We start from the raw sequence: 11,525 nt of genomic DNA, 5'->3' as shown, positions 1-11,525 counted from the left end.
GAACATTTTAGGATCAATAATAATAATTATTATTAATAACCAACCAGCGCTACATTAAATACAGGTAAGTGTTGTAATTACACCTCTGTAAATTGAATTATTTGTAGAAGAAATGAACGTTAATGAGATTATTTTTGTTATCAATATTTTAAATCGCACATTAAATTTGAGTTATTAGCACAACCATTTAACGTTTTTGTACGATGTTGAGGCTGAGACCTTTCTTCGTCCTTTTTACAGCCCTGAGATTAGCGTCATATACAGCGATAACGCTCTGTTGTAATTTGTTTAGTGTTTCCAAACAAATCTTTAACGTCTGTAGTTTTAACCTAAATTGCATAAGATGAGGCTACGCATACCGCCATAGGGTCGCATTGAAGAAAAAAAATGTCGATAACACCAACTGCAGCTCGATACAAAATTTCAATTGAACTGAAATTGTACTAAAATTTTGTTTTTTTAAATTACAGCACAGTTCAGCGCCACTACAGTGATCTGCGTAGCTTTTTCATATAAAACCTTGGATTTAACTATTAATTTGCTATATTAGTTGTCCACAGCCAATATTGTTTATTATTATCATTAACCTGTCACAGACGGCAAGCATATTAACAGTTTCACTGTTCAAACTATTACCTCATTTAATGGAAGTAATATTTTTTGATATACAGTGAACGACACCTCAAATGTCTCACTGTCATTTTTTTCAGAGAATATGTCATTGTGAATTTGCAATGACACAATAAAATTCTCAGAAAAATTTGACAGTGAGACATTTGAGATGTCGTTCACTGTATAAACTCAACTCAATTAAAGTTTGTAAATTGGTTAGCATTCTACAGTTTTATTTGTTCCACATCGTTCAACATGGCGTCAACGAAAGAAGCGTAAAGAGTGTCGTTTCACTCACACGCACGTGTGGAATTGAAGAAACGTAAAGACAAACGCTACTTCTATGTGAAGGAATACGTGTGGAACAAATAAAACAAAAGAAACAAACGAAACCCACCAAAATTACATTCTTATAATGAGATCAGTTTAAGACCGCGTTTCAAAGCTTGTCGATTATTTTTGCTGTCGTTGTCGATAACATATGACAGCCGTCTGTAACAGATTAATGTCGGTAAAACATGACAAAAGTTGTCTGTAAAAGTGTTAATGGCTGCTAATTATTGTTGTTGGTGTTCAGTCGAAGGTCTTATATCAAGAGGTTACGTCCATCGCTACTTCTTCGCTAAGGTAGTAACGCAAAAATGTGACTAAGATTTTATTTGGAAATCACAGACAGTGTACCAACATTTTTGCGATTTTTGCCAGTGATCGTCGTGGCCTCCTAATATAAGACCTTGGTTCGGTCAGTATTTTAAAAAATTTAAACTTTTTACGCTTTGTACTCAAGTGTCAATATCGAAAAAGTAGAATTTCCGAAAATTTTTGACGTTTGGAAACATCACAAAATCGAACTTGATAAGGCACAGTTGTCATCGTCGTGTTGTTTATTTTGGTAAATTTTGTTTTCTGCATATTATCGGTTTCTTACTAATATAACACCATATACCGGCAACAATTATTCTGCCCCGACAATGAGCACCAATAAATCAAAACTAATCATTTTATTTAGTGGTAAAAGGAAAGCGGGCAAAGATTTCATCGCAGCTGCATTATTATCAAAGTAATTTCTCCATTATGACCTGGTGAGATGATCTGTTGATCTGACACAGATCTTTGAACCACGTATTGTTGTCTGTTCACTAAAATGAATTTATTTTTAGACTTGGTGAATCCGTGGCAGAAATCATTCGCATATCTGAACCAATAAAGAAGCATTGGGCAAAGAAGATGGAACTTAGCGTTGAGGAATTACTTGGTACGGTCACTCTATGATACATTTCTAACCCAGACGAGTCTAAGGAAAGAGTTTTTGAGAGTGTTGGCTTTTATTGGTGACATCCGCACTGTCACCTTTAGAGGCGGGAATTAGGTCTAATCATAATTTTCATTACAATTGCCTTTTCCGAAGCCTTGGCACAAAATATGGAGTTTATTCCATGCTATTGCATCTCGTTACATTTTCGTTTGGGAGTAATTCCATTTTTTTCAGGCTGCGGTCCATTAAAAGAACAACACAGAAAAGACATGATAGTTTGGAGTGACAAAGTGCGAGCTCAAATGCCAACATTTTTTTGTTTAGATGCCTTCAAATCAGGTTGGTGGTGTCTTAAATGCGCCCTATGTGACTATCTTCTAAATTGAGTTCACTGATTTCATTCAGCCAAAAAACCGATTACAATTGTTAGTGATGTTAGACGTCGGACCGATATGGATTACTTCACCAGTTTAAATATCCCAGTGTTAGCGGTTCGCATAAACGCTAGCGACGAAGAACGTATTAAGAGAGGATTTGTCTTTACTGAGGTATAGTCAGAGTTAAAATTGACGACAATCGGCACTGATTGATAAGATTCTTCATTCTAGGGCATTGATGATGTGGCGTCTGAATGTGGCTTGGATGACTTCGATGATTGGGATTTTGTGATTAATAACGATGTTGAATCGAATGCCGAAAGTATTTTCCAAAATATCATGATTTATGTTGAAAATGTACTGAAGACATAAAAGGTGAGAAGACGAAAAATGGTGAAAAAAGACGTGAGATTTTTATATTTTGTGGTTGGTGGTTGTAAAATGTTGATTTTTAAGTTTTGTACACTCAAACATGGAAAATAAAAGAATGGTAAGGTAATGAACCAATCTTTTCGTTGGAGAAGACATAAGTAGAAAACACGGAGTACTCACTTATACGAAGAAACAAAGAAGCATTAACGATACAGTGAACGACATCTCAAATGTCTCACTGTCAAATTTTTTTGAGAATTTTATTGTGTCATTGCAAATTCACAATGACATTCTCTGAAAAAAATGACAGTGAGACATTTGAGATGTCGTTCACTGTATCTAGGATATGTGGGAACCTGGAACATTCAGGCGCAAGGTTAAGCTTACACATAAAAGGTAGCGCTGAGTTTCCATTTTTTTAAAGATAAGTTTTGGGTAATTCCAGTTGGAACTTTGGTGAAGTTCAGTTGTTGCTGATTCGGCTCAAACTTCTGGTTAAGTGTAAGTAATTTCGCGCAATCAAGGGATGCACAGCACCTTTTGTAAGTGAAAGACACATTGCCGCAAAACTTTGGAGAGGCCAACTTTAATCCGAAAGTTGGAAGACTGGAGAAAATGAAAGAAATTCGGCAACAGTCAAAATCAATTTTTTTCTCTCGCCATTTACAACTTCATCTACACCACCAACTTCTCCTTGACGAGATGTTCGAAATTATTGAAATGGATAAACAAAACTGCAGCAGCTAAACGTGCTTGATGATCCTGCTGGGCTAGATCGTGAGCCCATTCGACACGGCCCCAATGCGTGATTTGAAACTCTTCCTCCAATCGTGAGAACTTTACGGCTTGTTCGACTGTTATGAACCGGTCAATGCATGCGAATGCCAGAACCATCGATTTCAACACATCAACTGCGAACACAAATCCATGCATCGATGTCAGGTCGTAGGACAGCAAGTGCTTGGTGATGTTCATTTTTGTTCCGTCGGCCATGACCGGCGACAAAATGTCACGTGATTTGGTCAAATTTGTTTCGTAACGCTCGTTGAACCATTTTATCGCCGGATCCCAGTCCCTGCATTGGACTTTATAGAGTTCGTCATCTTCCTGTAATACGACGATCGTATTAGGTCATGAGATAAGACGATGGACGAGAATAAATTACCGGTGAGTGAAACAAAACGGTGTCGGTTGGCAGGAACTGTAAAATGTAATTGACCATGTCTTCTTTGGTTAATCGGTTCGGATTGTCAATGGCTGTGCTGCATAGGGCCGTCTATTTAAAACGAAAGCATTAGTGGGTGGGCTCAGGGTCGTCGTGATACCAGACATTCTTACCAAATGCATTTTTGACCTTTCGATAGTATCCCTTTGTGCATTCCATTCGGCAGCAACTGCGATTGCCAACGGTTCACTGCGCACGACAAATTGCCCTCCATTTGGTGTCTTCAATTTACGATTGTCCAGTGTGATTTCATATTGGTTAGTGCCGCTGTACAACACACTGGCGTTTTTATAAAATCGTTTCGGAGCAGAAGCTGTTATGAAACACATTTTTACCAACACATTGCATACGAGTTATACGGTCAATTTCGTCATGATTTACGTACCATATTGACGGCACCAAATCGTAGGTACATTCTGTACGAGAATTAATTTACTCAACTGTGATGAAAAGAGTCTTTTCAACATTTTTCTCTATATTTCCTTTATAAATACTCGGATCATGTAAACAAAACAATCGTGTTTCTTGAGGTTCCTACGGGGATGACATTGCGCTGCGCTACAATCAATATTTGGAGTTGGTTCAATTTCCAATTGTGAAAAATTTGGCGGCTCCCAATTCAAACAACAAAAATCCAAGGTTGTGAAACAACAGGTTATAAGACCCACGATGCTGGGTGACAAAGATGACAGTTGTTACCTTAACGCTAAGAGTGGTCCATACGTTTTTCGTTTTATGGTGACAACTGTCTAGTTAAGAATTTTTAAATTCATAAGAATCGGTCCCCTCTTTAACAGAATCTGTCTGTCTGTCCAAATATTTGTGTCATCGCCTTCATGAACAACACAGAAGTATCATAACTTGATGTTTCACAACCTTTCAAAAACCTTGGTTCAGTTGATTTTTTTTCCATCACATTAAACGTCTCCTAAGTCGGTGGAGAAGTAATAAAATCTGCTTTCATTTCTGCAATTATTCGCGTTACAATTACATTTAAGCCAAATCACCAGATGGGACAATATACTTTTAACCATAGAGCTACAAACGAGAGATGTAATGGTGGCCGCTGTAATTTTTAAACGTCTTGAAGTCAACATAATTTTTGAATGCCGTGCCGATAGATTAAATAAGACAGTATTTGGCACTACAAATAACACGCGCTAAATTACAGTTAACCTCACAAGAGCGGAATAATTTTTAAATTCCTGAGAAATTTATCATTTTCACAACAGTTTGGTGATATTACTTTGCTTAGCTTCAAATATAAACATTTCCGGGTTACTTCAAATTGTTCAATAAACATTTTAGTCAGAATTTTCAATTTATTTGTTTTTGCAACAAGTATTATTATTATTATTATTCAAGTATTACCCCGTTTCGAGGAGTTTGCTTTTAGTTGGCTAATAAATTAAATTATGACAAGCGATCGTCCTGCCAGTAGTCAAAATTTTGATCTACGGTTTTATCGGTTTTATCAAGGATCTGAAAGAACAGGTTAAGGGATAGCACAAACGAGACATTGAAAACGTGTTTTGATCCTAGTTTTCATTGACAGATGCGGCAATCGCAATTTTCTATAGAGAAATTTTTACCTTTTTTAACAGTTGAGACATTTTCGTCATGAAAACAAGGACAAGGACCAAAACACGTTTTGAATGCCTCATCTGTTTTCGCCTAAGACACCTCTGCGTTGATCACGAAGGCGGTGACACCAATATTTCTCTGTGGCGCCGTCTATGTTGATGAAAATTTATATGCTGACTTCAACTTAACAAAAATATTTTTTTTTTTTTAATTATTTTGTTCAAGTTGAATTTTTCCCACAATTTGTAATGAGTGCGTTTAACAAAGTTGGTGTCACGTGCCTTCGGGTGTCATAACCTGTTCTTCCAGAACCTTGAGTTTTATCACACCTTCCTTAAAGTTTTGAAATATTTTGATGATTTAAGTGAACATATTCAACAAATAATAATATGTCATCAATGCATTGATGCTCAGCGCCCTCAGCGCTTCAAACGTCACTCATTTCGTTGCTTTTTTCTGGCGGCTGCTTTATTATAAAACACCATACTTTTTTGCATTAGCACGAAGATAAAAACCGAGTTTTTCGAGATATTAATCAAACTTTAATTAAAAGATCGATTTTAAAATGAGTGTCGAAGGGGATGTAATGAGAATCCAGAAGAAACTTAGCAAAATGTCTAGCGGCGACGGAGAGGTTAGTGATTATCTGAAAATGACTTCGACATGTTTTGTGATTTTTCAATAGGGGCGCTCATTTGCGGTGAAAATATTTTTGATTCATGAACTGTATGTTTTGTGGGCTGTGAGAGTGATGGCTACTGAGGAATATCGAAAAATGAAACTTAACAAAAACGAACGGTTTGGAAATTGTGTGTTGTTGGAGAATTTTCTCGTTGTGTGCGTAGAGTCAAACCAAAACAATTTCACGAACATTTTATGCCGCCCTGGCAAAACATTTTTTCCGAATCTTGTATGAAAATTGCATCCATTTGAATATTATTTCAAGAATATTGAGTTTGGCTTTATTGATGTGATCACACAACGTATCGTTGACAGTTTATATCAAATTTGTGCTAGACAATGCTCGAACATCGGCCGTGACCATTTGATTAAAATTTCTTTTCCATATTTTCAGAGCCAAGAGCAAGCGCTCGATCTATTGAAATCACTGCAGACGCTGAACGTCGACCTGGAAATTTTAACGAAAACCCGTATCGGAATGACGGTTAACGAACTGCGGAAGTGCAGCAAGGACGATGAGGTGATAAGTCTGTCAAAAACGTTGATAAAAAACTGGAAGAAATTCTTGGCCAGCACACCAACGAGCAAAGATTCTCCCAGCAGTCAAACAAGTACCAGTTCAAAATCATCGTCAAAATCCAGCAACAGCGCCCACAAAAAGTCAACATCCGATTCGAAAAAGGAGGAAAAAGACAAAGACCGAAACAAAATTCAAGCGAGTTTTCCCGCATCCAGCACAATGACCGATGCCGTTCGGCTAAAATGTCGCGAAATGCTGGCCACTGCAATCAAATTGGGCGGAGAGATGCCCGAGGGCTGTAATACTCCGGAAGAATTGGCCGAAGAACTGGAGGATTGCATATACATGGAGTTCAAGAACACGGACAACCGATACAAAAATCGTGTTCGCTCACGTGTGGCCAATTTGAAGGATGCGAAAAACCCGACGCTTCGAACCAATTTTATAGCTGGAGCGATAACTGCACAAAAATTGGCCAAAATGACACCGGAAGAAATGGCTAGTGATGAAATGAAGAAATTGCGTGATAAATTTGTCAAGGAAGCTATCAACGATGCTCAGTTGGCTACGGTACAAGGAACACAAACCGATTTATTGAAATGCGGTAAATGTCGTAAGCGCAACTGTACGTACAATCAAATACAGACGAGGTCGGCCGATGAACCTATGACCACATTTGTACTATGCAATGCGTGTGGTCATCGCTGGAAGTTTTGCTAGATTAACAAAAAAGATTTGTTTTTGGATTCAGATGAACGCGGATGGGATGGCGGTTGAATTCTTTTATTGTATCGATATTTTTTACAATACTTTTGCATCTCGTGTGTGTTGAGGGTTTAGAATTAAGTGTTCTGGTTATTGTGAAGGCCAGTCAACTATTCCTGGATTCCTGGATCGAACCCTCACCGATATTTTGTCATTACAGAAGGAAACCCTAAATAAACAAACTAAACAACACAGACTTAATAACATTTAATTGAACGAATTTTAAAAATGTCCAAATTGATTAAGCTTTGTACCATGTACATCAGAGCAATTTGTGAAAAATAAAGATTTCAAAATAAATTCAATTTGCCGTTTCGGTCGTAGATTAGTTCGAGTAAAAGGCCGAGTGTAGATCAGCGAGAAGTTGACAACTTACTACATACTTGCAATGCTGTGGTCACGTTCTGTGTGGTGATATTGATGTCATAGCGATGTCCAAATGTGTGCGAACTTGTAAAAATAAAAAATCAAAACCCACTGTCTGCCATTGAAACATTGAAAGGTCCAGATTCAGTTGCGACCACAAAAACATTCACGCAATGCACGAGACCGCTTCGAGCAAACAGCCGAGTCGATGTGCAACAGTATTCGAACATAACTCAACTGCTTTTTTTCCAACTTTTCAATAGTGTTCTTCCACGGTGCGGTTGAATGAATTTTAAATGAGCATTTCGATGCACTTTTTGATATTTTTGGATAATATTTGTCAGCTCGGAGCCCTGAACAAGGTTCCACAAAAATTTTTGATTTTCATCCGTACCGTCGGTGACATTGGTGCATAGCCCATCCTGTCTACAGAGAGAGTGGTGGAAAACTGGTTTCAGTCGATAGTGAAATTCGAATAACAATTGTACAAAAACTTGGTACCCTAAGTGCAAGTGAAGCCGGCAGAGACACGCTAAAGTTGGAAAAACGTGATTTTCAAACAGTCATAGAGGCGTGTATACTTGACGGATGAAGCTACAAAATAGTTCTAGCAGTAGTGCAACATTTCCTCTACCAATAACCAAAAAAATATTTTTGGAAACCAATTACACAGTAGCTCAAAGTTTTTCCCTCATATTTGGTAAAATTTGTAGGTTTCAAAGGAATCTGAGACAGACTTATTAAATTTTTTGTAATTAAAACGGTTAAGTCTGAAATGCTGGAAGTCTCAGCTGACCATCGACACCACACATGCAATGACTCATGTCAACAGTGCCGATATGTTGGATGAATAAATGAAATGTGTCCTTCTCCAGCGAAATTTTGTGCATGATTTGAAAAATCTTTGAAAACACCGCTGGGATGATTTGTTTGATTAACGAAGTTATAGAGACAACGAAAAAAGCAAAATAACATCGATATTTTGCTCTTTATAAAGATATTTCAAATCATGCACAAAACTTTGCTGTAGATGGACACATTTCACTTATTCACCCAACACATCGGCACTGTTGACATGAGTCATTGCATGTGTGGTGTCGATGGTCAGCTGAGACTTCCAGCATTTCAGACTTAACCGTTTTAATTACAAAAAATTTAATAAGTCTGTCTCAGATTCCTTTGAAACCTACAAATTTTACCAAATATGAGGGAAAAACTTTGAGCTACTGTGTAATTGGTTTCCAAAAATATTTTTTTGGTTATTGGTAGAGGAAATGTTGCACTACTGCTAGAACTATTTTGTAGCTTCATCCGTCAAGTATACACGCCTCTATGACTGTTTGAAAATCACGTTTTTCCAACTTTAGCGTGTCTCTGCCGGCTTCACTTGCACTTAGGGTACCAAGTTTTTGTACAATTGTTATTCGAATTTCACTATCGACTGAAACCAGTTTTCCACCACTCTCTCTCTCAAAAATAATTTTTTGGTTATTGGTAGAGGAAATGTTGCTCTACTGCTAGAACTATTTATTAGCTTCATCCCTCAAGTATAAATGTTTTTAAGAGTTCTCTTTCAGCTCCTAGGTTCAATTATCTACTGCGTACTTGTAAGTCGTTCTTAGTACCCGAGATGTTAAACAGGGTAGATGAGATGTTTCGTACTACGCTTGAAATTATTACGAACACGAAGCTTGGAGTGGTTCCCTGGAAGCAGGCATCTCTACCTCTTTCGTTCGGAGGTCTAGGGATTAGGAAATCCTCGGAGTTGGCCTATCCGGCGTATTTGTCGTCTGTCCATCAGTCTTCGAAGTTATCGGATGAGATCCTCAGCAAGTTTGGTTTGAAAGTGCTGAACGGTGACGTTTTGTCAGTTTTGCAAAGTCTTCCTTCTGAATACTCTTTGCTGAGCGAAAAATCTAAGAGTATTCAAAAGGAATGGGACTTGGTAGGTGTGCGAAAGGTTTTTGACGAGTTATTGGCTTCTAGTTTTCCAGTGGACCGTGCTAGGTTACTTGCATCATCAGCAAAAGAGTCTTCGAAGTGGTTGCAAGTTATACCTTCAAGTAATCTGGGGTTACTTTTGGACAATAACGCGGCAAGAATTGCCGTGGCACTTAGATTGGGTTGCAAGGTATGCGAAGAACACCGTTGTGTTTGTGGGAAGCTAGTAGACGAATACGGTCGTCATGGATTGTCTTGTAAGAATAGTAAAGGATGGATTCCAGGACACGATGATGTTAACAATATCTTCTCGCATGCTTTTTCGTCAGCCGGTGTCCCTAATGTTTTGCAACCACCAGGGATTTCGAGGGACGATGGGAAGAGGTCAGATGGAATGACGTTAATTCCGTGGAGTAGAGGAAAGTCACTGATATGGGACGTGACAATTCGAGATACTTTAGCTCATTCTTATTTGTCTATTTCGTCGACTAAGGCTGGAGCTGTCGCTGATCAAGCAGAGCGTAGGAAACATAATCATTATGTCGGTCTGAAAGAGAATCACTTGTTTAAACCAATAGCGTTCGAAAGTTTGGGTAGCTGTGGCCCAGAAACGAAAGCGTTTCTCGTAGTTTTAGGAAAGATGATGAAGAAGGCTTCCGGAGAGAAGAAGTCTTTAGATTACTTGCTTCAGAAGATTTCTATATCGATACAGAGGCGGAATGCGGCTTGTATATTAGGAACTTTTGGAAAAAGAGTTGATGATTTTTATTTACTCAAGTTTTAATTTTTAATTTTTGTTTTTTCGTAGACATACTAATGTTTTCTTTTTTTCTTTTCCATGTTTTTCATGAATTAACTCGAGCACAAGATATGAAAATTTAATGAAGAAATTTTATTCAATTCTTGTTTCTTTAGTTTTTAGTTTTTTCTTTTGTTTATTTTAATTATTTTAATGAAATGAATTGTAATGAAACTTAATTGTAATATTTAAACATATTTTTTATCGGAGTTTTAGTGCGGTAGAGGACGCTTTCTCCGACAATAAATAATCTCTAAAACTAAAAAAAAAAAAAAAAATCAATAAGTGCAGTAGATTGGAACAAATTTAAAAATAACTATTACTGTAATAGGAGAGAGTGTACTTCTGCTATTCCCTTTCTAATCGCTATAGCCACTGAAATATAGTTTAATTTAAGAGGCATAACCGTTGAGCTGAAATTATTGCATACATTTGTACGTATCGTTTTTTCATGTCGATGATATCTTCAAACAAGGCATCAGAACAGTCGGAGCGTTTGCTGCGACTTAGCCCCGTACGACCCGTAATCCTATTTCGTCCGTAACCATAATACGTCCGTAGCCGTAATTCGCCCGGAACCCTAATACGTCTACAACCCTCCAATGCGTCTGTTACCAAAATGCAAGTCAAGTTGGGCATGGTCAAATTTACTGAAAGTGTTCATTTTTAAAATTGCGCATAGCGCAATTACGAAAGCCCGTACGAAGTACCTCTCAAATAAAACCAACAATTTACGACATTATTTTAGAAACCCTCAATTTTTTGCCAACTTTCCATTGGGCATTCAATTACCTCTCAAATGAAACAAAAACTAGCAAAATCGGTTGAGATTACTCAATTTATGTCCAAAAAGCACTTAGCGCCGAGTAGCGGCCTTAGTCCAAGGGCCCAAATTTGAAACTTTTTTTGCCATCATTCTATTCGGCATTCAATTATCTCTCAAATGAAACAAAAACTAGCAAAATCGGATGAGATTTACTCGATTTATGTGCAAAAAACACTTAGGGCCGAGTAGTGGCCTTAGTCCA

General features: G+C 37.6%; 3 protein-coding genes across 3 annotated transcripts; 2 read left to right on the top strand and 1 right to left on the bottom strand.

The window, feature by feature from the left end:
• The first annotated feature begins 1,472 nt into the window (after positions 1–1,472).
• On the top strand, positions 1,473–2,719 carry LOC119076992 (probable phosphomevalonate kinase). The gene is made up of 5 exons (XM_037184100.1): positions 1,473–1,672; positions 1,773–1,867; positions 2,102–2,206; positions 2,273–2,415; positions 2,476–2,719. Exons 1-5 carry the CDS (start codon positions 1,584–1,586, stop codon positions 2,614–2,616), a joined length of 573 nt encoding a protein of 190 aa, XP_037039995.1. The 5' UTR covers positions 1,473–1,583; the 3' UTR covers positions 2,617–2,719.
• A 528-nt stretch (positions 2,720–3,247) lies between these two features.
• LOC119076988 (ATP synthase mitochondrial F1 complex assembly factor 2) lies at positions 3,248–4,395 on the bottom strand. Its single transcript, XM_037184093.1, has 4 exons — positions 4,227–4,395; positions 3,955–4,154; positions 3,782–3,892; positions 3,248–3,723 (listed from the first exon to the last, which is right to left on the bottom strand). Exons 1-4 carry the CDS (start codon positions 4,306–4,308, stop codon positions 3,292–3,294), a joined length of 825 nt encoding a protein of 274 aa, XP_037039988.1. The 5' UTR covers positions 4,309–4,395; the 3' UTR covers positions 3,248–3,291.
• A 1,469-nt stretch (positions 4,396–5,864) lies between these two features.
• On the top strand, positions 5,865–7,696 carry LOC119076984 (transcription elongation factor S-II). Its single transcript, XM_037184088.1, has 2 exons — positions 5,865–6,059; positions 6,501–7,696. Exons 1-2 carry the CDS (start codon positions 5,991–5,993, stop codon positions 7,344–7,346), a joined length of 915 nt encoding a protein of 304 aa, XP_037039983.1. The 5' UTR covers positions 5,865–5,990; the 3' UTR covers positions 7,347–7,696.
• The last annotated feature ends 3,829 nt before the right edge of the window (positions 7,697–11,525 follow it).

The sequence above is a fragment of the Bradysia coprophila genome, unplaced genomic scaffold (assembly GCF_014529535.1).
Source record: "Bradysia coprophila strain Holo2 unplaced genomic scaffold, BU_Bcop_v1 contig_232, whole genome shotgun sequence".
Classification (NCBI taxonomy): Eukaryota; Metazoa; Arthropoda; class Insecta; order Diptera; family Sciaridae; genus Bradysia; species Bradysia coprophila.
The sequence above is the reverse complement of the archived record's forward strand: the minus strand, read 5'-3'. Positions and strand labels throughout refer to the sequence as shown.

Excerpts from the sequence above, each read along its gene's own strand:
- LOC119076992 (XM_037184100.1), top strand. The coding sequence starts at position 1,584 with ATGAGCACCAATAAATCAAAACTAATCATTTTATTTAGTGGTAAAAGG. Across the intron at positions 1,868-2,101 it reads TAGCGTTGAGGAATTACTTG|GCTGCGGTCCATTAAAAGAA; the intron begins GTACGGTCACTC and ends CATTTTTTTCAG. Across the intron at positions 2,416-2,475 it reads GAGGATTTGTCTTTACTGAG|GGCATTGATGATGTGGCGTC; the intron begins GTATAGTCAGAG and ends TCTTCATTCTAG.
- LOC119076988 (XM_037184093.1), bottom strand. The coding sequence starts at position 4,308 with ATGTTGAAAAGACTCTTTTCATCACAGTTGAGTAAATTAATTCTCGTA. Across the intron at positions 4,155-4,226 it reads GATTTGGTGCCGTCAATATG|CTTCTGCTCCGAAACGATTT; the intron begins GTACGTAAATCA and ends GTTTCATAACAG. Across the intron at positions 3,893-3,954 it reads AAAGGTCAAAAATGCATTTG|ACGGCCCTATGCAGCACAGC; the intron begins GTAAGAATGTCT and ends CGTTTTAAATAG.
- LOC119076984 (XM_037184088.1), top strand. The coding sequence starts at position 5,991 with ATGAGTGTCGAAGGGGATGTAATGAGAATCCAGAAGAAACTTAGCAAA. Across the intron at positions 6,060-6,500 it reads TGTCTAGCGGCGACGGAGAG|AGCCAAGAGCAAGCGCTCGA; the intron begins GTTAGTGATTAT and ends CCATATTTTCAG.